The sequence below is a fragment of the Syngnathus acus genome, chromosome 20 (genome assembly GCF_901709675.1).
Source record: "Syngnathus acus chromosome 20, fSynAcu1.2, whole genome shotgun sequence".
Lineage (NCBI taxonomy): Eukaryota > Metazoa > Chordata > Actinopteri > Syngnathiformes > Syngnathidae > Syngnathus > Syngnathus acus.
The window spans coordinates 6,467,867-6,495,532 of NC_051104.1; the positions used below are offsets into that span (position 1 = coordinate 6,467,867).

General features: G+C 42.3%; 2 protein-coding genes across 2 annotated transcripts; both read right to left on the minus strand.

Annotated features, from left to right (window-relative positions):
* Positions 1-193: 193 nt before the first annotated feature.
* LOC119139456 (polycystic kidney disease 1 like 1) lies at positions 194-14,347 on the minus strand. The gene is made up of 52 exons (XM_037280133.1): positions 13,879-14,347; positions 13,324-13,436; positions 12,354-12,509; positions 12,004-12,269; positions 11,761-11,847; positions 11,361-11,421; positions 11,075-11,243; positions 10,635-10,874; positions 10,418-10,550; positions 10,158-10,355; positions 9,906-10,087; positions 9,625-9,828; positions 9,355-9,509; positions 9,083-9,268; positions 8,958-9,023; positions 8,703-8,882; positions 8,570-8,647; positions 8,349-8,491; positions 8,108-8,228; positions 7,901-8,024; positions 7,623-7,815; positions 7,418-7,474; positions 7,006-7,338; positions 6,708-6,929; positions 6,522-6,635; positions 6,301-6,452; positions 6,136-6,236; positions 5,861-6,059; positions 5,708-5,791; positions 5,389-5,596; positions 5,212-5,318; positions 5,036-5,135; positions 4,846-4,968; positions 4,593-4,766; positions 4,365-4,515; positions 4,251-4,285; positions 3,853-4,145; positions 3,528-3,612; positions 3,316-3,453; positions 3,117-3,235; positions 2,938-3,048; positions 2,747-2,858; positions 2,579-2,647; positions 2,302-2,390; positions 2,004-2,223; positions 1,827-1,931; positions 1,447-1,587; positions 1,272-1,385; positions 1,025-1,147; positions 795-944; positions 586-732; positions 194-522 (listed from the first exon to the last, which is right to left on the minus strand). Exons 1-52 carry the CDS (start codon positions 14,145-14,147, stop codon positions 289-291), a joined length of 7,734 nt encoding a protein of 2,577 aa, XP_037136028.1. The 5' UTR covers positions 14,148-14,347; the 3' UTR covers positions 194-288.
* Positions 14,348-20,784: 6,437 nt separating this feature from the next.
* Positions 20,785-25,791, minus strand: skida1 (SKI/DACH domain containing 1). Its single transcript, XM_037279863.1, has one exon. The coding sequence runs from the start codon at positions 25,356-25,358 to the stop codon at positions 23,112-23,114; it is 2,247 nt and encodes a 748-aa protein (XP_037135758.1). The 5' UTR covers positions 25,359-25,791; the 3' UTR covers positions 20,785-23,111.
* Between the last annotated feature and the right edge of the window lie 1,875 nt (positions 25,792-27,666).

A 27,666-nucleotide genomic window follows, 5' to 3' on the forward strand; every position in this document is an offset into this window, starting at 1 on the left:
ATTTTCTTTGTTTTCACGGGAATGTTTTGATTTAATTGCGTGTTCCAAACATTTATTGTATTCAAAGGACCAAAGTATATCATGTATATTCCATATTATTCATCACACTGTGTATAATAAATAGAATACAGCCACAACATAATTTGTATGCCAGCATGTGAACAAAGACACAAACTCTATTTCATTACGTGCATGCATTTCAAGGTAGATGTATTTATTTAATGCAAATACATTCCTTTTCACAGTTATCCATAACTATTGAGTCCCTATGTGCAATTTTAGGGATGCTTACAAAGGCTCGTTGTGGATCAGAGCTTCAACCAATACCTCTGTCGGTGTTGCCTGAATGATTTTGCCACACTTCATATTTTTACAAAGCAAACATCTGCAACTTGTCCTTGTTATATGGCTAGTTTGCCTTTCCAGAGCACCATTTTGGACTGAATGACACTCTGCTTGTCCACTACAGTTCGAACCATTCACCTGTGGTTCTGATTCTGTTGAGCAAGATCTTGCACTGTTCTGTAACACAGATAAGGAGTTCAAACAACCATCCAGTTTGTATGCATGTGGATTTTTTAAGACCTTAGAGCTGGGTTCCTTCTGCAGAGAGGCTCCAAGGCTGTCATCAATGTGGACACAATGGTCAATAGGGGGCAGTGTGGCCTGCAGTCTGTTTAGTCTGAGTAGTAGCTCATCCACTAAAGTTTCAAATTCCTCCAAGTAGTAAGTCTGAAACCAAAAGGGGTGTGTGATTTGGGGGTCTTCTCAATGATCAAGTAGCTTTTCATCACCTTGCTCTGCACGACAGGCCTTGCCCGTCTTTCACGTCCAGTGAACTCATAAACCCAGCCCCTGAGGTAACCACCTAATTCCATCCACGTGCACACTTGTTTCCTGCTTTGCTGCCTTTTCCTATTTGATGAGGATATGACAGCCATCATCTAAAAAAAAAATGGAAAAGGGACATCTTGGAGCACAGCAATAATCTGGACCAACACTGATTATTGTGAGACACTTGTACCACAGCAGCGATGGATAAACAGAGGATTCGAGAGCTCAGGAAGGAACATCCAGAATGCAGGCCCCAGCTGGTAAATAGTCCATGAAGGGAGCGTACAACCTGCAGCAGGATGAAAGCTGACATCTAGGACACAACAGAAAAGATTAGACTATAAAATCTCCATTTGGGAAGGTATGATTTATGACTGTGTTTGGGTTTACTTGTTCCCTCTAATGTTCTTGTTGAAAGTGGCAGCATTATTGCTTACAAGGTTTGGGATCAAGCGGGCCAAGGCGGTCGTAGACCTCTTGTTCACCTTCAGCATGGTCGCACATTTTACAGTGAGAAGCAGAAGCAAAATGCCGTGCAGGGAGCGAATATGCTGCAAAATATCAGGGTCAGCAATGTTGTCCATACTCAAAATGGTTGTGTCATTGTCTCACTTGTTCCCTCGCAGCCAGCAGGCTGACATCCACATGCTCTTTGCCATTGTTCCTCTGCAGCACTTCCACAACCTTCATGGCCTCCACAGAGCGGTAGATGTTGTGGTAAAAGTGCATGAAGTTTGCTATTTGGAGAGTTACCTACGTATGTTTTATATACAGAAATATCACGAGGTGATTTACTGTGATTTGTACACAAAGAGTAAACATGCACTCAATGGGAGATGCAAATAAATATTTAACAAAGATTACAATTTGAAATACAAACGCTAGGCGGCAGCAAACTCAACAAAAATTCAATACCTATACCGCAGAACTGAGAGGCAGACGTGCTAACCACTTTTAAAAATGAATACCGGGTAATGTAATGTAACACTTACATGCAGCCAGGAATAGGGTGTTGTGCAGTATCCTTTCAAGCCTTTTTGCCATGCAGTACTAACTTCAACACAAAGATGTAGCAGAGATAGGCAAAGAAATAGCAGCTGGATGCAAAACAAATGTGAGAATAATTTAATAAATGGTGTCATCAGATGTCCTGACTATATTGTTGTTACCTGGCAGATAGTGACCAGATAGTCCCACTGAGTAGCTGACTGGTAAACCTTCACCGAGTGGACTGCGGCTGAAGGCAGCATGGTGCCAGCGGGGCTCTGCTCAGCTAGCAGAGTCACACCGGTGAACAAGTCAGGTACAGGATTATACATGGTGAATTGCACCTTGAGAATCAGACAGCCGTCACATTGCAGGGCCTTCAGTCTATACGCAGCGTCAGACCTGATGAAGGTGCAAGGGACACTTTCACTGGGGGAATCAAGAATGTTGCCATTCCATTAGGGTGTACTTGATCCTTACTTAGTGCGGCCGAGTCTAACCGCAGCGCTCGGTCCTATGTCACAGCCAGCACACCATGTAGCGATGGCATGTGCGGGCAGACATCTTTTCTGAAATAAAACAAACATGGAAGATTAATTGAAAATGCCACACAAGAAACAAAAGTGCAAAAAAAACCAACAATGTTTTTAAACTCGAAACTCATCATTTCATAGCACATAATTGTAGTATTAGCCACTTAAAAATAAAATAAAAACTATTCACTCGACTATGAATAAGTGATTTTTAATTGACTTACTGTGCAGAGCTGCGTCATCCACACAACTGGCTCTCCAATCAAGATGGATGATTGTTGGAACACATCATACTATTGAGCCATAAGACAAAATATGAATCAGAGTTAAGATAACAATAACCTGCTATTTCTATGGCAATACAAATAGGGTATAATTGTTGTCAAATGAACCTTCATTGCAGCAGAGGTATTCTTATATAGTAAATTAAGCAGACTGCTCTGCATCCACTTCCGCCAGTCTTCATATTTCTGTATGGACATGAATGCAGGCTCCTGTCTTCTACTGCAATAAATGTCAAATCATTAGAGTTTCCATCGTGTTTTTGCTGGATAATATCTCTGGATGTGTTTGTATTACTCACCCAATAATCTGTTTTCTGACAGCTTTATTGAGGCGGTAGTGGTCACTGACTGAGCTGCTGTTGGAAACGCACAGCATCAGGAGGAGCATCGCAACAAACACACACAAATCCCTAAATGACAAAAAGAACAGATGTATGTAGTGCAGGAAAATACCAAGAATAAATACATTGACACTCACCTGAGGGTTTTATGAATCAAAGCCTCACGTCTTCTGCGTGCTCGAGTCAGCTTCAGCTCCGCAACAATCGGTGGACGCACAAGATTGAGAAATCTCTCTCGCTGGCGCTGTCCAAGAAGCTGAAAGTCCAGAAATTAAAGTTGTTTTAATGGTAGAAGTGCGATCACACATTTAAAATTAAATTGAATGTTGTCATTACCTTTTTAAGGTCTAAGCATCTCTCTGATTGAAAAGCAGAATTGATCAGCTCTTCTGCTTTAAAAATGATTTTGGTGGGACGATAAAAGTCTGTTCTATTTCTGTACCGAATGGAGACAGTCACAGCAGCAGCAAGGATCTGTGGCAGCCAAAAGGTATGAATTCGAAATGAAGTCAAATATTTATTTACAGGGGGAAATTATGTTTTACTACCGCAATTGGCTGGATCAGGAAGAAGCATAACAACAAGGAGATGAAGAGAGACTGCAGCCACAGTTGCAGCTTACTGCTGTTGAACCTGTCAAATAAAAAAGCACAACACTCACTGGACACTTTCTTTTTGACTTTATTCTCGAGGCCAGAAATGGTCAACTTGTGGTCTGCTGTCCTCTAGTGGTCTGTGGCGTTATTGCAGGTGGTCCGCAAAATCGGAAATGGAAAATAATTGTAACTAATAATAATATCTACAAATGCCAGTTGAGTTAAAGGAAGGTGTGGCACGTTAAAGAATGATACTGAAAATATAAACAGCAAATACCTGAGTCCCAAAACAGCAGCGAGCAGTAGACCAGCAAAGGATAGAAGAAGACACAGCGCCCAGGCCAAGTAGTAACACCAAAGCCACGTTGGTCTCATTTTCCTCCAACTTAGCTTGTCAAAAATACAAACAAATCTTCCTTGTTTAAAACAAGCTGCCTGACGGAAGCTACCTTCCTCACTTCCATCCTTGGAAAATGTTTCTTCCTCAAGCCCCATCTGCTTCTGGATAACTTCTGTCTGAATTTCACTGTCCGTGTTGTTCACATTCCTTGTGACCAGCTTTTCTGCATCCTACAACAAAAATGTCAATGGAATGCTGGACCTGGATTTGACAACTCTGAGCTCAGGAGAACATGAGGAGTCAAACCCAGTGAGCAAGTTATTGGAGCTATAAACCTGATATGTCTTTCTGAAGGCGTTCGTGTTGTCCACTGCAAAGACATCAACACAGAAAATCAGACAAGCAAAAACCATCTGTAGTGTTCTTCACCATGATGGAATGACCTTCACCTTCACAAGGATCCTGAAAAGTCTGTGTCGTCAGCTTCAATTCCTGCATTCGAAACAGGAACGCTACCATTGTCGCCATGGGCAACCCCGCCGCCACACTTAATATTGCCATTGTCAAAGACCCAGCGCTAATTCCCATCTCCAAATGCAGCTGTGAAAAAAAGAACATTGAATCAAATATCAATTAACACTCACCCCCAAAATGATTTCTTCATGATTTGAACCCACCACGTCATCCATTTGTGATATGATTAGCGCATTGGCACCTGCATAGCCCGCAAATAGCAGCAGGCATACGCTAAGTCTTTGTGTACATGTGAAGGAGTGAGGCCGAGGGCAACTGTATACAGACATCCACGTGTGAAAGTCAGCCAGGTAGTCACACAACATGAGGCGCAACATCTGCACATATACACAAACAAACGTCATGCAGAAAATAAAAGGACTGTTTGACCTGAATACTATCAATCCAAATATGTACCTGAGCTAATCCAATTCCACCAATACGAAGCATTCTCTCCACTTGGCCGTCGCCTTTGCTGACCGACAACCAGCACTGGCTTACAAAGACCCATGTTTGCTCCCTCATGTTAGCTTGCCCCACCTGTCGTCACACAAAATGACAAAATGTGGCTTGGCACAACATAAATAACACAACAAGCGAATCTTACCTCAGATACTTCCACTAGTTTGAGGTATAAATGTGGCGAAGGTCCCGAGTTATCGTGCCAGATGTGGACCCCCCACACTGGACCCAGATGATCTGCTGCACTGTGGTGTCATGTAATAGTAACTTCATATTTCTGTCTTGCTTAAAAGTGATATTTGAATTATGCTCGGCCGTAACCTGAGTATGAAGGTGTCTCGTGAGTTCCTCCTGAACAGAGTGCATCCTGGGACGTATAGTTCTCTTGTCTGTGAGTTGCCGTTAGCACCGTAGAGTGCTATGTAAACCTAGCAAACGTGATTTTGAACATTGACATTCCTTTTTAATCATCATTCAAAGTTTTGGAGTAAGAAATACCTTTGCAGTCGGCCTGTATGCAGAGCAGAGGCCAGTGTGGATGGTAACAGCATAGAGATGCGGGTCCAGTCGACAGTTGTCGTTAAGGTAGTGGACTTGTCCATTCTGCTGGGAGATGACGTCTGCTCTCCTGCATGCCACCCACGCTGGCACGTACAGACACGCACACAGCAACAGGACAACCAGGACAGTCACATCAGCAGACTCGCTGAAAGGACACAAATGACTCCAAAAAAATCAGCCTCCATAAACGAATCATGTAAATGATCATTTGACTTTATATTAAGTCTCAATTCAGAATGTTCTGTGAGGAAATCACCTGAGGAATCGGTCCAGGTCAGCTGCTTCATAGCTACTCTGAATCTGCTTTTGCACCACAGTTAGCGCCCTCAACTGGTGACAACTGGGACAGACATAAAATAGACGGTGAGACTCCCTCTTAGTGTGGAAAGACAACTGGCCTTACATGTACCTGCAGTTGACAGCATCTGTGCTGTCTGCTTGGTGTGTGCCGCAGCCCAGCGGCGTCCAGGCGCTCTTGAGGCCATCAAAGGACAAGCATTGGCTCGTCTCCACCGTCAGAGTGTAATTGATCTGGCTGCTCAAGTGCTTGTGTCTGATTTGTTTCCCAAAGTCGCCATTTAATAACGCCAGGTAGCCAATCCCTGGAGCTAGATATGAATTCCTAATCTGTTTAATCCACAGCAACTGGTCAGGAAGAAAATGAATGCTGGAAAAAAAACTTACTATTGAGGTAGGATGGTGGCAAAGTGATACGAGTGATGTTGGTCTCCCAGAGGTGAAGCTTATGCAGGTGGTGCATGCTGGGAGCCGGTTTAGCAAACATCCTGCCGGAACAAAAATCAATAATCAGCCAAGATACAAAGCATGCCAACTGCAACAATGCTGTACCTGAAGAGCAGCATGATGGGAAATGGCCGCTTCGATGGCAGCGTGAAAGTAACAGTCAACTGGATGGCCTGCTGTAAATGTTCCTGGCTTATGTTGAAGCTGTGGTAGTTAATGCGCTTTCTCAGGAGGATATGCTCATTTGCAGATTCTTTCTGTGAGGCACACGGTCACAGAAAATAAATTCACAACTCGTTCAAGCTTATTACAAATATGCCACATACTTTGTCTTTTCTTGGTTTCATCTCCACAAAGATTGGCTGAACAAACGATCGAAGTGAGATTTTTCTCCTCGTGCTGCATTTATACAGAGTTAAGTCAACCACTGGTCCACTAATCTGCAAAACAGCAAAATCAAACAAACATTTCGAGTTTATTATCTTCGATTATATCGCCCCCACTTTGCTCACCTTGCCAGGATGGGCTGCCCAGATCCAAGGTGAGTGTTTGAGTTCAGCAATAAGGCTGAGCACACACTCTCCTCTGAAAGAACGGAGCAGGGGTGAAGGCATGTGAAAGATCACCGAATCGCTTCTGATGACTGAAACGGATGAATTCTGTTGTGCAATATTGAGAGAAATGAAGTTGCTGCTGATCTTGTGCTCTTGGATTTTGCTAAACAATGTGTGTTTCTGAAACAAGACAGTAAACAACACTTGATAACAAGAAGGTAAATGAAGTCCCCAATGTTGACGTTTGAGCTCTCACCAGCATCAGGTCAGAAGCCGTCTGTAGAATATTTTCCACAAGTTGCCGTGACCTACTTGTTTGCAAATCATCACTGGATGAATCTGTAATGTCCTTTCCTGGATTGAATCCATCTTGTGGGTTTGATGCCACCTTACATGTAACATCTGAAAATGATTCAGTTGTGACATGATAAGCAGTGACAGCAGCCTCCAGGCTGTACGATAACACAGCGAGCAGAGTGTTAAGCGTCTTCTGGTCCAACTGGCGCCGTTTTTGTGCACTGGGTCGGGAGAGCTGCCCTGAGATGGCCTTCACATGGGCAACCACTTGCCTGGCACTCGCTAACGTTACCTAAGAAGCATATAACTGTCAAGTAGTTTTTCAGCCAACATTGATGAGTATTTATTTGAGAGAAGAAAAAAAAACTTACTTGTCTTTTAACTTGTAAAAGATCTCTGAGAATGCCTAACTTGTCCATCATTGTGTCCTGGCATCAAATAACATGTTAGAATACTTTAAATAATGGAAGAAAAGTCACAGGCCACCACTAGTTTCACTGTTTACAATTTTTCACTATAGTTGTAAGAAGTCAAAATAGTGTGGCTGTCTTTTTTTCAATTGTGTTGTGTTTGTACCTGTTCACTACTTTCCAGCTCGCACATAGTGCAGATGAGCACATTACGCATATGACCCTGAGTGTGCTGATCCGCCTGACTGTCCAAGCTGAGTCTATTCAGGATGCCGGTCAACACACTGACATAGTTGCAAATCTCGACACTGTTCCCAAGCAGGATCAATGCGGAGAGGTTCTTCAGTCCTGATTGGGATCTGGAAACAGGACGGAAAAAAAAACAGTCCAAGTAAGGTCATACTTTTTTTTTTTTTTTTTTTTTTTTTAAACAGTGCAACTTACAACGCCACATCAGGATTGTGAGATGGAACATCTCTGAAGAAGCTGGGACGGACTTGGACAGTTACCGGGCAAAGTTTAGTGGCCGATCCGTACACGCTGCTTCGGATTTTTGTGTACACAGTTACTATAACAAGAGTAAAAAGTCATGAACCAGTCAAACATATGCACCATTCGGCCAGTCACCAACTTGATGGATTTGACTGTTACCTTTATAGTCATCAATGGGGTGTCCAGAGGGAAGGCTGAAGTAGTACTGGAAGTTTCTCCCCCGGTACAACATCCTGGGATCTTCACTCCCAACATTGAAGCTGTACTCGTACAGTAAGTCCTTCAAAACACACATGAGGACTCGAGGAAAAGTGAACAACAGGCAAAAACCGAAATTGAGAGTGAATCATAACCAGAGTTGAGGAACTATTTAAAATGTGAGAGTAGAATGTATTTGTACCTCTCTCCCTGAGGTGCAGAAGATGCTAAAGTGTGTGAACAACTCCACCCCTTGACTTGGTTGCACCTGGCATGTCATTCCTTTAGGAATGGGCTTTGTTCGAAAAAATAGTTGAGTGCGTCCCAAAATACTATTTTGAGATTCTTTGTTTGAACAAAAAACAAACAAGACATAGTGGTCAGAGTCCAGCTATTTTCAGAAAAAATCTATGAAGGACTTACTAGCCATCACCTCCAGCATGTACAAGCTGCCAGGCTTTAGACTAAAAGGTTTGAAGCTGAGCAACGGAGAGGAAAGTCCTGCAAAATTGTGATCGTGTTATGATGAACTATAACCAAGGCAATGTTTGAGTACCTGTGTAGGTGTAAGACGCAAACAACCCCGCCTCTATTGGGTCTCGAGGGAGGTCGATCAAAGTTTGCTTTGGAATGACCTGCCTGGGCCTGGCCTCAAACAGATTACTTCCCTCAGAGTCATGTGACTCTGGGTTGAACGACAGATCGTCTGCTAGACTCAAGGTCTGAACATCCAAATCTAAAAGTACATAACTCAATATTAGGCACACAATCGAAAAGCAGTTTTTCAAAATATTATGTGTACATTGTGTACCTGTTGGTCTCCCTGCTGAAATTCCTGGATCGCCCTCCTCCGCGATCGGCAAGGGAATATCGTCATCTGCAGATGAGCGGAGGCTTCAATGCACAGACTTGATACATGGCGACTTGTGTAGATACCTTGTCCATCTATCACGTCAGCACTGTCCCAGTCCGCAGAGGAGTCGTAATCAATAGAAATTTGACTTTCAATTTCCCTCTCCCCCAAAGCATTTAGACGATGTGGATAAAGTTCTGAGAGTGACGTGGATGTTGTTTCTTTGATGGTGGTTGGGGCACTTAGGTCAACCGTATCACAAAATGGGACTAGAAAAGAACACAAAACAGAATGATTTTTCTATTCGAACCATCGAGCCAGTCAATTCCATCCAATTCCAATAATCCACGCTTACCTTCAACCACAGGTTTGGATGAAGCATTAACCAAGTGCAAAGTCCAGGTGTACTGGGTCTGGTTTGAAGGAACCTCACAAATAGCTTTGACTGAGATAGGCTGATCACTGTTGACTTGGTCTCCTTCACATTCAAGACATGATACGGCTAGCCGACTAAATTGGAAACATTCACAGAACAAAGGTCAAATCTTAACTGGGCATTTTAATCAGCTAAATTTGAATGTTATTTCTGTCATTTCTGCAAATAGCAATCACATTTGTCTCATACCCGATGACATTTGGTGTTAATGTGACAAAAGCTTGTGTCGAAGCAGAAAGCTCTCCACTGTGGACGGTGAGCGTGAAATGAAACTGGTCAAAATGTTGTTTGAGGAAGCTCACGGGAAAGGTGAGCAAAGCAGAGTAAGCAGGGACGTCATGATTGAAGCAGGAACTCTTGATGGAGCTAACTGGTTCACACATCCATTTGAAGCTAGAAATAAAACAATATTTTAATTCAATCGTTCCATTTCAGTTAAACATATTCAAGGGACTGCAGAGTTCCTCCACCTGAAGGGCTCAAGAGGAAAGTCAGGATTGTAGGAATGCCGTCCATCAAGTGTTACCATAGCGTTGTTCCTGTTGTTAATAAAGATATTGGTGCCGCCCTGGATGGAAGCCACAAGAGGGCTGGGAATCACTTGAACTCTCAAACTGTAGTTACTGTACACCATACTTCCAACTATCTTCACCTGCAAGTAGAAATTCATGACACATAAAATGGCACAAATATGAACAAAATGGATGATGAGTGCAACTTACTCTGGCCATGGCGGTGTAGGTGTCATGATGCAGGAGATGTCCTGGCAGTACGAGGCTCTGCTTGTGAGCATCAGGAAGAAGCAAAACGTGGCCTGCTGAGTCAAACAACGTCCATGTGTAATGGAGGCCCCTCAATAGGTCACATTGGATGTCAGCCTCGTAGGACACCCCCAAATGGATGATATCGCGTCTTCGCACCTGAATCGATCAACATCTTTGGAAAACGGAATTTGCGCAGTAAGACAAGTGAAAGGCTTTACCTGTAGTTTGAGAGGGCCCATGTTCTTGACAGGTGGAGGCTGACATGGATGGTCTAATACAAAAATGACGCTACTCAGGGAGGCACGACTGACCCGGTTGGACACGGTCACTTCAATTAGGAACTGCCCAGTCCTACAAGCGGGAAAATATTAGCAGGTCGCTGTGTATTTTAAGTGCAATGCTAGATCCACATTTGAAATTGAACATTTTCTTCACCTGAGAAAAACGTGCTGTTCAGTACTTTGTCCCGCCCTTGTCGTCCCATCGCCGAAGTTCCACAGGAAGGTAACGTCAGTGCCGGAATTGACTCTGCAACTCACCGTGGTGGTCTGGTTTCGAAGAATGGAGGCCTGGTGGTATAGCTTGTTGAGCTTCACTGCTCTTTGGATTAGGATGGACAACAACCCGGAGGTGAGGGAGATGCGACCATCAGACATCACCACCGTTATGTTGTACCTCCATAGCAAAAACAAATAAAAAAATATAGCTATGAATTTATTTGATACAACTCTCAGTATGGCAAGTAGCTAAAATCACACCATTAAACATAATGTATAATTCATGCATACTTAACTTGAGCATATCAAATACAATTATTGCAGTAGCAAAGGAGTACCTATGGTAAGGAAATGTTTTATGTTTTCCATGCAACATACTTTCCAGGAGTGTAGTATCTTTTGGTGACGTTCCTGCTACTGCTTCTGGTGGTTGTGGAGTCTCCAAAATTCCAGAGAAAGTCCAGAGGCTCAGGCAGGTCAGTCAAAGCCACGAAGGTCACATCCGTATTGGTGGGGTAGGTTTGACTTGCTGTATAAATGCTCACAGCTAAAAAAGACAAACAAATTTCACACAACGACAAAGCATGAAGTAGGAATGCAGTGAAATAGAATCTGTAAATACAGTGGAAATGTTGCAGTTGGGTGTTGGTGGGTGTCTTCTTACATCTGTCAATCATTTTGGGAACGGTGACTTGAAGGTCAGCGAATGTAGCACACACAAGCGCCTACAAGTAGATAAATCGATATTTCAATGTTTTGTAATTATTCTGCATCTGTCATTTTTCATTATTTTGTCATTTGTTTTCATGAATGTTTTTTTTTAAGGTAGAGTTTGACGTGATTAAAAAAACTGTCTGCCTGTAATTTCATTTTTTAATGATTATTTTTTTATCATGGAGTAGGTAACTAAAGCTAGTTAATGAATGAAGGCAGAATTGATTTTAAATTGTGCTAGTCGCTATTGTGATTTTTTTCCCTATTACGCACAGTTAAACAAAAATGACAAATGAAACATTTAGACAGAAATGACATCATTTAAAATTTTTAAAAAACAGAATACTCACACTGTTGGTTCTCTTTTGTCTCCATCCACATTCATTGGAAGCATTCACTGTCACGATGCAAACTCCTCTGCTTAAGAAGGTCCATACCTTGAGTACATAACTTCATTTTCATACACTGATTAAATGATGCCTCCACAGAAAAAAAAAATTTCATTCAAATAAGCAAACAAACAAAAAGACCCCCCCCACACATGCATTTACACATGTATAAGCCCTTTAATTGGGAAGCGTACGCTCACATACCAGGCTGCTATTCAGGCCCTCACGAGTCCTCTCGACCCCCACCTTCTTGTCCCCCTCTCTGTGACTACACAACCAGCACAACTGTGCTGCCGGCCCGTCAGCCACGTCCGCTCGCAGTGTGATGGGATCCCCCACATAGGCAGCCCGCACCGTCCCGCTTTGGGACTGTGGGAGGGGGGTTCCGTGAAGCAAAGAGGTCTCCGACGGCGCCAGGACGCGGAGGCTCGGGGGGGAGGAACGCCTGGAAATGGGCTCGGGGACTGTTGCTAAAAAAACAACATGATTAAAAAAAAGAAGGTTAAAAATATGAACGTTATTGGACACACTGGTTTGTTTTTCATCAGACATACTGATTTCCTGTTTGACTGAGGCTTGCATAATCCGTTTATATGAAACTGCAAAGGAATCATCATCTGACACGTTGACCTGGTGTGAACTTTGACCCTCAGAGGTCCCGCAGAGGAACTCCACAGTGATGTAATTAGGTTCACCCAGTCCCACAGTCCCTGAAAATCCATCCATCGACAGACAAAAAAAGATCACGCACAAGTAATATTTTTCTGGGCCAATACAATGCCAACCGATAATGGAAAATGACTCCAAAATTTTGACTTTACTTAAATGGTTTTAACGACAAACCGACTTTTAAGATTTGCAACATGTTAATTTTTTTCAATTTCAGAATATAGGCATTTTTCTTTTTAGATTTTAACAAAATGTGCAGGGAGCTTGCAGGCTAATGCTGTAGCATTAAATGAAAATGTCAACAAATAAAATAGTTTCCTGAAGTTTTCTACAGTTCATGAAGTTTTACAAAATGTCAATAAATTGATTTTTTTCACTCATTATTATCATCATTATTTTAGGTTCAAAAACAAAAAGAGGATCGAATGATTCTAAATGGATCTAATGAATTTAAATGCTTAAATGTTATCATGTTTACATGGGCCTAAAGCAACAATTTTGATGGTATTTTGTTTTTACAGGGTTAGGACATTATTTTCTTAAGGTTCCTTAACACAATTCGAAAGGTTTAAACTGAAAGTATTATATTTGAATCCAGTATTAAGTGCTCGGCAGAAATTAAAAATAAAAATAATTTTCAAAGTCTTTGTCTTTACATTTTAAAATTATATAAAACACTTTTTTTTTTTTTTAATAAATCAATGCTGTATGCCTAACATGGAATCAACTCTAAAAATCTAAACCACCAAGCTTTTTTTCTTTTCCCACAAGAGCATTTTAAATAGCCTCTCACCTGTGACCTGGGCAGGTCGCCCCCCACCAATTTCCCGTAAACTTCCAGAACAAAAGTCTTACCGGCATGCAATTTCTCCAGAGGGGTCGACACATTCACGCGGCACATAAATGGTCCCTCTGTCCTGCAAAGTGCCAAATTTCCCACCATGCTTCCAATAGGAACTTCAGGGACTCTTCAGACAGATCATACAAAGAAGTAAAACACAGAAATTGCGCAAATGTCAGGTTAAACATGAGATAGTTATTGTATTTGCATGAATTAACTTTTTGTCTCTCAGTGACACTTTCAGGGTCTCACGTAAGATTTAAAAGAGGGGTGGGGAATCCGTGGCCTGTGGGTCGTATGGCTATTTGAACAATTCTGAACACAAATAAAAGGTCACAGGACTACATTTAACAAACTCATGTTCATGACTTACAAAGATAGAGCTGGCTTTAGCAATTTTGCATGCCCGTACATAAGAAACAAGTTCCCGACCCCAATTTACAACGAATGACTGCACATTTTAAATCTGCTCCAAGCTTGCTATGACAGAACAGCAGAAAAATGGTATCATGACTTGCCTGTTTTTAAATCATTAAACGACAGAACATCTTTTTAACTTGTTTCCTCACCTTTCATCTCGGCAGAAGACACAGCAGGACACCAAGTCAAGGTCATCACGGACATGCCTGCCAAGATGAAGCAGGCTGCTGGTGTCGACGCACCCTAAGAACCACCAAGTCGGGTCTCCTGGGGAAGCAGCTGCTGTAGACAAGCAGAAAAAAAAAGAGCAGGTCAAAGCGGCCATGGTTTGAACTAATGAGAGCCAAACATACGTCTGTGGCAATGGTTCAGTGTGCTTCACAGGAAAGAAGAATGGCAAGAAAAAGAGGAGGTACATGCAGGTACCTTCAAGTGACTGTATGCAGGTGAGGAGAGAGACAGGTGTGAAGTTGTGGGAGGATTTCAGTCACCATGACTCAAATAGAATCACATGGAGGCAATAACATCTCACAGTTACTGTTAAGTTGACAATACTTTAGAACTCTAAACTTGATATTTGCTTCTGAGTTGTGCATTTACCATCTATTTGCTACTTGATTAAAATGATATGCCTCTGTTTGTCTGGTACAGTTACTTTTTATACATAAATAGTATACTTTTTCACAGATATTAAATGTCGTGTATTCAGTATAATGCTTATACTTCCTGGGTATACATATTCAAACGTACGGTCATGTACTAGTTCTAATTTGAAGGTGCCACTTTTATTTTATACATGTAATATATACACGGGGAAAACTACAACGTGAATATTAAGTTCGTTAAAGTGCACGCTCGATTTAATCGAGGATTGGATTATTAGATACAATTCTCACCTATTTTACAGAAAGATTACGAAGATATTGGCTTTCAGTCTTTTCATTTGGAGTTTAGAGGGTAAATAATAAAAACAAATCTTGTTGTCGTTTTCCCAGTATGTCACTTGCAAAAACACCGTTAAATAAATAAACATCGACGTCGTAGCTCCGTCAACTCTCCCGTTCCACCTTAAAAAAATCTTTTCCGGGTTCCGAAACGTCCCCTTTAAGACGCGAATCGCTTCTCGTCGCAGCCGCCAGAGGGCGCAGCGAGACTGCATCATTTTCTTTCCTTGTCTCGACGTTCACGAACCGATGAGCATTGGGGATCAAACCAGTGCTCTCTTCATTTTTCATATAAGAAACATGCGCATATTTGCGAGATTTCGTTTTATCTTAATAATAACTGAGTGTCCCAACGGAAGTGGGACAATCCTGCATTTGTTCAATTTATTTTATACCCGCACTAAAAAATAAAAATGGAAGGTTTTTTTTTTCTTATCGAATAAAGAAACCAAAGGACCACCTAAGTGTTTCATCTCTACATTATAAGTAAAGTAAAAATAATTGTAAAACATAATTGAATATTGTTGGTGAATTAGTAGTACGTCTTCATTCAAATTAGAATTTGACAAATCGTTTTCCTTTCAAATCTATTCCACAGGCACACGTTTTTACTAAATTGTATTTTAAGCGTGCTGGTACGTAAAAGCCCCCGGGCCTTCTTTAAACCTTTTAAACTTGTTAAATTGATGAATGAGGGTGTCAACGGATTATTTATAAAGTGGTGGACAAAGTGAGTGAAATTAAATACAGGCATTTGGTTTCAACGAGCGGGAGAAAAGGAAAATCAGAACACTGCCATCAATAAAGTGTTTTAAATGTTTACTTTTTCTCTTTAAGAAAATCATATTGAATGGACTGTGCTTCTATGTGATTGGCTGAAGAGATCTTAAGTCACAGTCTATCATGTAATATGATGTTTAAAGAGGGAATTCATTTTTTTGCAGCAAAATTAAAACATTTCTTTTATTTTTTTAACGACATCTTTAATGTATTCGAATCTGCTTTTTATTTGTTTGAATTACTCCCCACTTGTCCCTCTAAAACAACAACTGATTCAACTAATTGAATTGGCTTCAATGAACTAATATTAAAATCATAAAATTATATCTACACATGTTTCTTTTAAAGCAAATAACAAATATAAAACACGTTGATTATGTTTTCATATGAATGGTTTCATCCCTCACTCGGGTGAGGGGCGGGGGGTATACACACTGGACTGGCTTCCAACCAATCAAACATTCCATTTAAAGTCCTCAATTAAACCTTACACGTATGTTTTTTATATGAATGGAAACGGGAGTACTCGAAGAAAAGCCGCGCATTTTTATGATTCTATAAAGTTAATCTGATTCCCATTGAGGACACAAAACTAATTCTGAACTGCTGCATGCTGGACTAATTTCAATATTGTAATCCAGAAAGAAGGAATCGAGGCATTTGGACATTTGTTTTTTGCTGAAGACGTTTCTCCTTTAATCCAAAATGGTGTGGCGTTTAATAGGTTGAGCGTTTTAGAGAAGATAAGTTAGCAATATTTGCGGATTGCCATGATCTGGACAAGTAGAAAAAAAATAGAATTTGACGTTTTATTGTAAAGGAAAATATCAAAAATGGACTGATTGAGGTTTCAATGACATGAAAACCCCAAATAGCAAAGTCTGCCTGCATCAGCACATCCATTTACATCGTGACACCATTCTCCCTTAAGAAGAATAGATTCCTCATTTTAAAGAAACATCACTGCAGTGACGTCATGCACTCAGACATGATCTATTGCAAAAGTAGAACAACACCTGATTCTTCTTCTTGTGCCTGAGGCTTCACAAGGGGAATTTTGCTTTAAGGGGGTTTTCTGCAGCCAATCCAATTCAGCTGCAAGCGTTTTAAGTCGCTCTGTCAAAAAGACAAAACATTTATAATAAAGCAAGCGAATGTGCGCGCTCGTGCGCGCATGCGTTCGCGCGTGTGTATAAACATTTCATAATTACATAACTTCAGTGGCCTTCGGGAGACTTTATAACAACTGAAATATAAAGTAACAAAACGCAAGAAATGTTTTATATTACATTATATGGAAGAAACTGACGATTTAATGATGACTTACTTTTAGAGTCGCACTTAACCCAATGTATAATTTTAAATGTTCATTCTTAGTCTCCTGTGACATTAAACATATTTATTCAAATGCCCTTTTCCCTTGGGGGGAAGGGGGCTGTTTGCACTCAGATTACACTCCAAACAAGCCAACATCACTTTATTAATGAAGACCCCCATGGTTAGAAAAAGCAGTTGAGCAAAGAAATCTAATGTAATAGCCACAATTAACTTAAACGTATTGATGTTGTTTAAAAACTAACAAAAAATAAAAAAGCTTATAATATCAGCAGGACACTTCCACTGCATGGGCTACAAAGATCCTCTTTGCTTTTCCCTTTGGCCCACATCCTGAATACTCAAAGAAGTTAGCTGCAGGAACCTGATCAGGCACAAACCCCCCTTGCCTCCCCCAAAGAATGTGTCCTATACTCTCAAATAAAAACAAAAAGCATTTATTTAAGGACGCTCCTCTGCACACATTGGCACATGTTTTCTCCCATATATGCCCTGAAGCTGGCTCATGTTTGACATGTGGCCCTCAAGTGAAAAAAATGTGGGCTGCTAATCAATGATCAACAACATCAGGCCTGAACATCACAGAGGAGTGATTATTGGTTGATTTAAAGCTGACTCAACATTCCATATTATGATCATTTGCACAAAATAATGCATGACAAATATAATCATGCACAGTTTTTATTTAACACTGTCAGAAGATTATTTTTTTACTGTGTTTATTATTTGCAATGTAATTAATATATATATAGTGCACCTTCGTCAACCTTTGTAAATGCTAATTATTTTATTCAGACTGCAAATGGGTCAACACACACACATAGAAATATGTTTACAATACAGCAAACACAAGTCTTGCCAAGAAATTGTGCATCTGGTTGAGCTATTAAAAATAAGTGACCCATATTTGCCCCCGAATCCGAACTCTAAATAATCACATGTATCAATAAGTCTAAGTCTATGACACTGAGGTGTTGCTGCCTTCCTGGTTGGAAGCTTTTCTTTTTGTCCACACCCTGAGCCTGTTCCTAACTCCCTGGTATGAGGAGGGTGAAAGGTCACCGCTGCTTGTGGCCGTGTTCAAATCCCTCTATAGAGCCTAATGCTCTCAAGTGACCTGTCATCTCACAAAAGGAGATATTTGTTTGCAGGCCATAGGACTGACTGAATGTGAAAAACATCTGCAGTTTTTAATTAGAAGAAATGTTGCTTTGCTAAAAATGGTCTTGTAACATTTTGGAAATTCACTACATGTATATATGGTTCAGATTGAAATGATTGCATCACAGCTACAATCTTGTTGATGTAAGTGTTTTAATTTTATCTTTGATTTTTACAAAGAAAGGTGCTTGCGTAACCCATTGCCGTTTCTAATTCTGTAATTATGTAGATGGCTATTACAGATATAAATAATAATATACCGAAATCCATAATACAATATGAGCAATACCTCTGCAATTACGTGCAAACTATTTTGCTTTTCCCCCTCAACTGACTCATTTACTTTAATATTCCGAATGTAGGTCATGAGTTTTTTTTGGTGTCATTTGTATTGTATTTTATAAATACAAAAACATTACTTAAAGGAACATTTCTTGATACTAAAAAAAATCTTATTTCTGAATGGCCATCATTTATTTTGCATTGAACTGAATGATGGAATTCGGATTTAATTCCTACAAACTGGGGGGAAATCAAATCGCGCAAAAGTGTATGTAATGCGTTTAATTGTGGTGTATAACAGTGTATAAATTATTCTCGTTAAGTCTGATGAATAATTCATGAGCTCTGCTATATTGAGCTCTGGGCCATTGAATAAGCAGAATAGCATATTAATCACCATTTAAATACATCGCAGTCGAACCCGGATAAAACATTGTCAATGAGCCTGCAAAATTTGATTTTATTGATTGTCTCGTGAAATACCAATAAATTGCTCCTCCTCTGCTGTTTTTGCTGGATATTTGGCTCCGTGCAATGCACGGAAAAGCCTGAACAAATTCAGCTGAGCTCCATGACCGAGCAAAAGCCCTCCGCGCTGTTTTTCCCCAACTTCTCCCGGGCAAAGTCCCCCCTGGAGGACCCCCGATCTCTCCCGCTTGGGTCTTTTCAGCCCTGTAAGCATTTGAATGAAGCTTGCAGACGCACGAGTCTATTCATAAAACGCGGCCGCTTAAATAATTTGGATAATATGTACGTTGACGCGCGGCTGGCTCAATATATTTTGGAAAATATCATAGCAGTTTATATGATATTTTTGGGTTCCCATTCTCCACACATTGTGGCCACCAAATCTTGCCCGCTCTGTGTGTGTGTGGGTTGGGGGGGGGCGCAAAACAAGCGAGCCGCTGCTATTTACTTCCCTAATCCAACCTCGTTCGTGCGCTATTGTAGACGTGACGTACAACATTGGAGGAACTTAACTGCTAATTAATTGCAAGACCACGTACATGATGTTGGAAAGCACCAAATTATGTTGTGCATTGTTTGTTGAACTGCTGAATTTGCGTTTCATTTATTTCTAAATGCTATTATGCATCCATTCATTATCTAAAGCGTTTAGATAGGGTCGGGGGCGCGCTGACATCGGGCAGAATGCGGCGGACACCCTGGTAAACTTTCATTTTAGCTGTTTAAAACAAGTCAGTGCAAAGTTTACTAAGCTTGCAAGCACGAACACGACAGTAAATCCCATGCATTCTTTTATAGTATTTATTTGTATTTGTCCTTGCAATAATTTCGTAAATTTTAAACGTTAAAGTGTCAATTAATTGATAAAGCTTGAATTAAACTTTGTCAAATAATATTCTCAAAATTGTTGAATTTTCCATTTTAAACGTTAAATGTAAATGAACTGATAATGCTTGAATTAAACATGAATAAAAAAACACTTCACTGGCATACGTGTTGTTTCTGTTGATTTGTTGCATAATTAACACTTACTGCAGTGCAAAGACACACATTCAGATGTTATTAACGTGCTCTCTTGCGGCATGCGGCAGCTTTACATGTCAGCTTAATGTGCATCAACTGGCTGTATGTTGACCCTCGTGTGCCTGCAACACATTATAGTTTTATTCATATGGATTAAACCCAAATAAAATGAGTGTGGATGGAATATAACCGGCACATATTTTACAGTTGAGAGATAATAAAATAAATCAAATGTATGTCTGCAATAACCTCCCCAAGTGAGTCAATTCTCTTTCATTCTATTGGAGTTACAGTCTGTTGGTTCTCAATCCGCACTGGAATTTACCCGTTTGACTCTGCTTGTATTCGGGCCCCTCCACGCAGGCTCCAGCGGCTGGACTTGGGTCGGCCAGCCGAGGTTGCCTGGCGGGGCTCTCGAGCTTGGAACACACCGGCAGAGAAAGCCTCATTTATCAATGGAGCACAATGTCATGGCATGTAAAAGCAAGTCTGCTCAAACTTTTTCACTCACTTTTTGGGTATGTGCTTCACCATACATCTGATCTCCAATTCAAATATTCTCGTTTCATAACCACATATTACTTATAGACGCAAAAGCATAAGCTGCACCCTGGTTCTTTATAGTTCATATATGTTGTATAGCAACATTTTTCCCCAGAGCCCCTGAAACAGCCAAATACACTTAATACAAGATTGGACAATATACATTTTTTTTCAAACCTGAAAGATCATTCAGTGGTGGTGAAAGAACAATATAAAATGAAAAACATAACCCATGCTGTGTTTGTGTGTGTGTGTTTGTGATTTCCAATAAGGCAATAAAAAGATGTAACTAAATGACCAACTTTGTGTATCATTGAAAAGACAAAAGCAAAAAGAGAGCAGAGAACACTTTCTATTGTTTTTAGAATTGCATGGCAGGACAAGTCAAAAGTTCTCATGGGCAATATTTGTGGCCCACAGGCCATAGGTTTCTCACCATTGTTTCCTTATTCTAAACTCAAACCCAAATCAAGTTTCTTTGTAGAAAGTGATCCGATAAAACAGTCTTATTACACTCAGTTGGGTTTAATGGGTGTTTAATAATAATACCAAAAAAAAAACAAGAAAGGAAAGTGCTTTAGAAATCCACTGTTCAAGTTTCCATTTTGAGTGCAGTTGTCCCATATGCAAACAACAATAACAACAAAAGTCTGCAAACAAGAAAGCTCAGAAAATTGACAAAAATAAATATTCCGTTTCACAACCAGTGACTTCAAACTCCACGTCAAAATATATGACCTCAAGTATTGTATTTAAAAAAAGTCAATGAAGAATATTGTCATGAGTCAATATTGTTTACAGTGATAGCATTGGTGTCACTGCGCTATCAGACCATGACCACCCTCTTGTCCATGCAGCCGTGCATTGTGGGCCCTGCGTGAGAAAACGTGTATGCGTGCGTGTGTGTGTGTGTGTGTTGCGGGGCGATTTGGGTGCAGGCTATTCCTCTTCCTCCTCTGCCGTGCAGCCGATGCTTTTGACATGCGGATTAAAGGTTGAAAGCTTTGCTCTTGCAACACAGCAACCCGCCACCACCCCCTGTCTCGACTGTGTGCACCCCCTCCCCTTCCACTCCACCCTTTTCCTGCATTTTTTTTTAATCCATGGGCCTGCTCATGTAGCACCTAGGGGGCCAAAGCTTTTTCAAATAGCCAGTTTACAGACTGGAAATAGGGCTCAATGTTTGAATTGTCACTCAGTGAGCAGAGGCTTCACATGTATACTGCCTGCTTTAATCTGCCGTTTGAACATTTACCATACGTTGATTTAAAGCAGTTTTAAAATCATCGCCATTTAAATATAATCATATCAATGAGAGCCACCTAAGTTTCGCTAATGTCACTCAGCCAGGGGGCCTTTCTGGGTGCTCGCCATTCACCCGATCTGCTCTGTTGCAGGATGAAAAAGAAAAAAAAAAAACCCTGCCAATTAGCAGGGCGTAATTGTCCTGAATTATAACATCTTCCACATTTCCTTAAAACACACACCACACGTGGAGGTGCAACCGCAGTCATTTCCACGTGTTTCCTGGTGTGCCTGCTGACGCCTTAACGGCTGAAATTTGAGCTACACACAAACAGCTTGGAGTCACTACATTCATTGGTGCTCAGAAGGTTACATTTTGTGTTTGATAAATAAAGCTACATTTGAAAAATAGGGTTGTTTTTGGTGTCCCTCAAGAGGAAATAGAGTAGACTTGACTGAACCCTGAATCAGATGAATGAAAAGCGGCTTCACAAAGAGAAACCTTAATATCAAATTGAATCCTGAATGAAAAGGTAATTTCAAATTGTATTGTGGGTGTACAATAAATCAACAAGGCAGTTTTTTTTTTTTTAAACGCAACCTTTGTGTTTTGGTCAGGCAGCCCACGGTTGATGCAGGACCCCTAACAGTAACAAAGTGCATTTTGCTTTCTTGTGCTTTGTCTGCTTTGTTTCTAAGTGGCCTTGGGCTGCCCCCCCCCCCCTTTACACTGAGACCAAAATATACCCCACCTCATATATTCCAATGTTGTGAAGTCGTGGTGTCGTGGCGACTGAGCACTCGCGCGTAACCACTGATACATAAATGGAATCGATCATGTGAATAATCTCTGCCTTGTGTTTTCCCCATACTATTTTTGATTGTCTCTGTACATAAGGCTTATGTTGTGTCTATCAGGGCCTCGTGGGCATAATTCACAGAAATTAAACAGGGAAACAATTGCATTAAAAAAGACTATGAAAATTCCCCTCCAACCAGCATATTCCACATGAATATTCTTCAAATATAATAAAGGCATAACTGTGATTTACAGACATAACCCTTTTGGACAACTCCAACATTGAACGCTTGAAGCATATTGGGGCGTTGTGGTCAGCACATCAATCATAGGGGGAGAACGTAGCTCGGGTATAGAAAACGAGTGGCACATAATGGAACAACCCTGATAAATGTTTTTAAATTCACCAAAGCTTGATCAAAATAGTATATAACCTTGTCTAAAGGAATTGTGTGATTCTACTATTTTCAATCTCTTTCAGATGAAGCACCAACCAGAGACACCCTGGTACAGTAATACAATCCAACAAGTCGAGAAAAATAAGATACAAAAAATATTTTGAAAAAGTCAGGTCATGAGAACTTAGGGCTGGTAGCTTCTTTTTTTAATATATATAAATCCACATTGAGGGGCCTCAGTGTTTTTTGTTTTTTTCTTAAACGTCAATTGACTACCTGTAATTTACTCTTGTCTTAAGCTGCAATACAATTGGAATCAATTTATAGGAGTGGGTCGGTTTTAAGAATGAGGCGGCTTTTTTGTGTGTATTTTTGTTTTGTTTTCTGCGCGCCGTTCAGTAGACCTATTTTGCTGTCTTGTGAGTGTGTGGGGGAGGGAGAATATGTCCGCCTGGCTGCCAACTCCACACGGGGTGAGACGGAGGGGGAGGCCCGGGACCCCTCAGAGAGTTGAGGGAGTAAGCGGGGCATAGATCCCCGTCGCTGCCAACCACCAGCGACGGCGAAAACGGGAAGTTTGCCATGAGGCTGAAAGGCATTTTAGCGCTGCACGCCGATGCGTTCGTACTGCTGCGTTTACGTCGGTTGGGTAAAATCTCCGCGGAGCCTTCCTCGCAGGGGTGAGAGGAGGTGGAGGAAGAGGAGGAGCAGGCAGCAGCCCTGCTGACCCTGGCTTGTTTTGATTGCGCCCTGGAAAGCCTGGATCTCCCCCCCAGCTCTGAAGCCCTGTACTTTTTAGTCCTCGTCTCCCCCTCCTCGAGTCGCTCTTGGATGCTCTTATTATATCCGTATGAGCTGAAGGGGCACGCGGGGGCCACATCTGGGGTATCCTCGGCGGATTTCACATCCACTGCTGCGTCTGTTTTGCAGCAAAATTCAGTGTTGATCGACGGCACTTTGAATTTGACTGCACCGATCTGGCTCTGGTATTCATATTCATCGGGATAGTCTTCCACTTTTAATTTCACTTTGTGGAGAGCGAGGGGCGGCGTCCTGGCGACCTTGCAGCCGCTATCGGAACGAGGAGACGCCGTCACGGAAAGCTCCTCCGTCTCGGTCTTTATTTTCTTAGGCGGAGTGGGCAGTCTTTGTCCGGTATATTTCGCGTCTTTGTCCCAGCCACAGTGCTCGTTGATGGGACACGCCAATGTCTTGCGTGATGCAGAGACGGCCTTGTTCGTACGGACGCGCTCAAGCACCGAGTCGGTGTTTGCGCCCGTCTTGTCACGTCTCTTTTCTGTGAGAACAACCGAGAGGAATTTGGATCCAGAGTTATTCCTAAATTCGCATTTCTCGTGGGCTCGCTCGGCTTTATGAGATGTGGCGACGTGACTCTGCGGTGAGTTGTCATTCTGCTGCTGCTGCTGCTGCTGCTGCTGGTTGTAGTGAAAAGTGGGCTGCAGAAGCAGAGGCGCCTTTATAGGGTTAAGAGTTTTGGCGAGGGTCCCCACCCGGGCCCGCCTAAACCGGATACTCTGAACCGAAACGCGACTCGAAACAGAGCTGGAGTCTGAATGAGAGGAGCTTTCTTCCTCCTCCTCCTCATCCGAGCTGACTTCTGTACTCTCAGACTGGGTGTCATCATCTTCCTCTTCTTCCTCGGAGCTGCTGCTGGTGGAGAAGCCGGAACCAAAATCCGAGTCGGGGTAGGCCCAGTCCGAATAGGTACTGGACTCGGTATCGCTGCTCTCCGGAAAGCTCTGTTGGAGTTGATGAGGGTGAAGGTAAAAATCCGGTCTCAGGTGGAAGGCACCAAAAGCCGTGCGGTGCGTAACGGAGGATTTGGGTTGTACGAGCAGCACCGGAGGGACGTGCTGGTGGTGTCTGCTCCTCCAGGGGTGTCTCACGCCGTCCCTGCCGCCGCCGCCGCCGCCCCCCTCGCGCCTCCTCTTCCTTTTGTGATGAAAGTCGCCGGCTGCGCGAGACAGCCTGGACTGAGCAGCCATGGCGGACTGGAACGCGGCTGCGGGAGCGCTCCGAAAAAACGAATGCCTCTGGTTGAAAGTCACCCGTTTCCCTTGCAACTTGGTGGTTTCATAGTTTTTAAAGTGTCTGTGACTGGACTTTGTAGCCGAACGGTAATCTCGTCCGTGGGTTTTGTGGTAAAAGTGAGGTAGTTTGGAGTCGCAGAGCTCTCTCCGTCCCCGGCGCGCTTTGTCTTGCACGCCGTGCAAACTGAACCAAACTTTTTTCTGCCAAAGCTCGGCTTCGGCATGGAGGAGCCCCTCGGACCCGCGCCCGTCCCCAGCCGGACACGACGTGGTTTTGCTTTTGTTGCTGCCGGACTTCAACACTCGCTCCGTCTTGCAGGAGAAGTAGAGCGCCTCCACGTCCTCCCGCGATATCAGCGTGCACTTGGCTGCGTGGAAAGCGATGGAGTTGATTGCTTTGAGCTTGCGTAGCTCGTCCAGGTCACAGTGGTGTTTCTTCACGTTCAGGTGGTCCATGCGCTTGTGCACGGTGGTGCGTGGAATGTTCTTGAGCAGCTCGGTGAAGACCTGAGACAAAGCAAACATCTGCTTGCCTTGGATGAGCAGGTATCCCAGTCTAACTCCTTGCATTTCCTCAAAGCCACACTCCAGGTCTCCCATGTTCTATGGATCAGCTCCAAATGCTCTAATCCCGGCTATGGGTTCATCAGGGCATCCTGCTCATACTTCCACGACAAACTTTGACATGCCGATTGTCAGGTGGAATGAGCCGGCTGCATCCACTCGGCGCACATGCACACAGTCCGGCATGGTGGAGGAATGAGACGGAGGCGTCCACCGAGCCGGGGGCTGCTTGCTGTCACCTGCCTCTGCCGGCTCCACTCCCCTCTCTGGTCGGCAGCAGAGCGAGGGGAAGGTGTGCACAACTGCCTCAGCCAGAGGAATAAAACAGCGAGTGGAGGGCGAGGGGGGGTGGGAGAGAGAGAGAGAACTGTGTGTGAGGGGAGGGAGGAGAGAGAGAGAAAGAGAGAGAGAGGGGGGGGCAGCTAAAATGCAGCTGCTATTGTGGCAGCGCAAATAAAATGACAGCGAAGGGGAGGTGCGCCAGTCGGGAGACACCTTCATCAATTAATGCTCACGGACTCGACGCCCATTGGATGCCCTTGACAGGTGATGCAATAAAAATGATATTCCAACCCCACCCACCCCGGCTCCCACATCCACTTTACAATCGCCGACAGCCTGCAGTAAATCACTCATAATCATGGCCAGGATATATTGTAAAAAAAGAGAGAGAGCGAAAAAGACGATAAAAATATATTGGCGTTTTTTATGTTGCTTTCACTTTGGATTCTCCTTAAAATACACATTGAAACCATGGCGATATACTTGAGTTGCTTTTTCACAATGTCGCTCTTAAATCCTGCTTGTTGGCTTTTCATCCGCGTGTGATTTCCTCTCCCTGCTTCCAGCATTGTTCTATTTATTCCACAATCATTTTTGCATTCACTTAAAATAAGCATCTATTTTGTAAATTAAAAATGGTAGCCTAACCCTTACTGTGTGTTCATTTTAGAGTGTGTCGTTTCATTTTCTAAACAAGCATTTCACAAAATTGAGATTCATTTATGAACAAGGATTTCACAATTGCAATACGAAAAAGGCATTTTACGCACACATATGGATATGGTTTTCACACAAACACGCACACGTATCATTGAGGATGATAGCAAGCGCCCATCTTGCGCTCACACCACACACGCGCGCACGCAAGCAGAAGTGCGCAAACACGCTTTATCGCAGGTTAAAGACGGCATCCACAATCTTGTGCGGCTTTCGCCTCTTTGCGGGCCTCCATTTGTACACCGGTGTCCCCCTTCATATCCCCGCTTGACGTTGCATCTTTTGTTATGCTCCAAAACGCGTGAGTTCCCTGCGGCCATTGCAGTCAGTCCACATGCACGCAGAGGCGTGCGTGATGGGGCCCATCCACATGCCGGCAAGAGTGGATGTGCTTGCGTGCGTGCGTGCGTTTCACAATGTATAAGCCTATTTACTTGTATACGATCCACTCCGTGTCCTTTCGGTCCGCAAAGCCGCATTAACCAACTGAGAAGCTCCAGGTACCAGACCTAACGGTATTTAAGTGACATATGGTCATGCAAAAATAAGCGAATTTACACGTAGGCAGTCGTGTTTGTTCTTGAAGATCCCCCCTATTGTGTGCCTCCGAATATTGGGTCATATGTTGACTTATCGGGGTGCGTACATGTGCAGTGCACGGGGCTCCCCCCTGCACACGCAGATTGTGCATGACGTGCAACATTACCGAGCATGCGGACTTTTTACGGATGCGGAGGGTAAGAAGAGGAGGAGGAGGGGGGTGCTTTAGTTTCCGGGTGCCCCAGGGAATAAGTTTAGCACATACAACCGAGCACGTTGCGCCGAACCCGGTTTGAGAAATGAGGGACCCGCATAGGTACTGGTCCTTGTGAGATTTTCATGAGATGATCGTTTCATACATTTTTATTATTATTTCGGATTGAATACAATTTTAAGATTAAAGTCACGTATCTAATTATTTCAAATTATGTAGGCGACATGTAACTGCGCGCGCGCGCGTGTGTTTTAAAAATATAGAAAGCCTCTATCACACTGGTAATCGCAACATCTTTTTGCCTTTTTTCATCTTTTTGCACAAACTGATGATACCTATATTTTTTTCATGAGAGTTATACACACATTAGTATTTACTTAAAGCTGCAAATAGGCTATGTATTTATATATTTTTGAATGAACAAAATACGTGCGTGTATTGTATTTTTATTTATTTTTTACTCAGCCCAATTCTTCTAAATCATATTTGTATGTCATTGCTCTAAATTAAGGTTAAAAAAAAATCATTGAAATTTCCGAAGTAATTTCCTTGAGAAGAGGGGGCCATTTGTTATGTAGATTTATGTGCACC

What these genes read in the sequence shown, in the direction of transcription:
- LOC119139456 (XM_037280133.1), bottom strand. Translation starts at nt 14,147, where the DNA reads ATGTACCTCCTCTTTTTCTTGCCATTCTTCTTTCCTGTGAAGCACACT. An exon ending in AGGGCCTGAATAGCAGCCTG is followed by an intron (nt 11,848 to 12,003) that starts GTATGTGAGCGT and finishes TATGTACTCAAG; the next exon opens with GTATGGACCTTCTTAAGCAG. An exon ending in CACCCTATTCCTGGCTGCAT is followed by an intron (nt 1,588 to 1,826) that starts GTAAGTGTTACA and finishes AAACATACGTAG; the next exon opens with GTAACTCTCCAAATAGCAAA.
- skida1 (XM_037279863.1), bottom strand. Translation starts at nt 25,358, where the DNA reads ATGGGAGACCTGGAGTGTGGCTTTGAGGAAATGCAAGGAGTTAGACTG.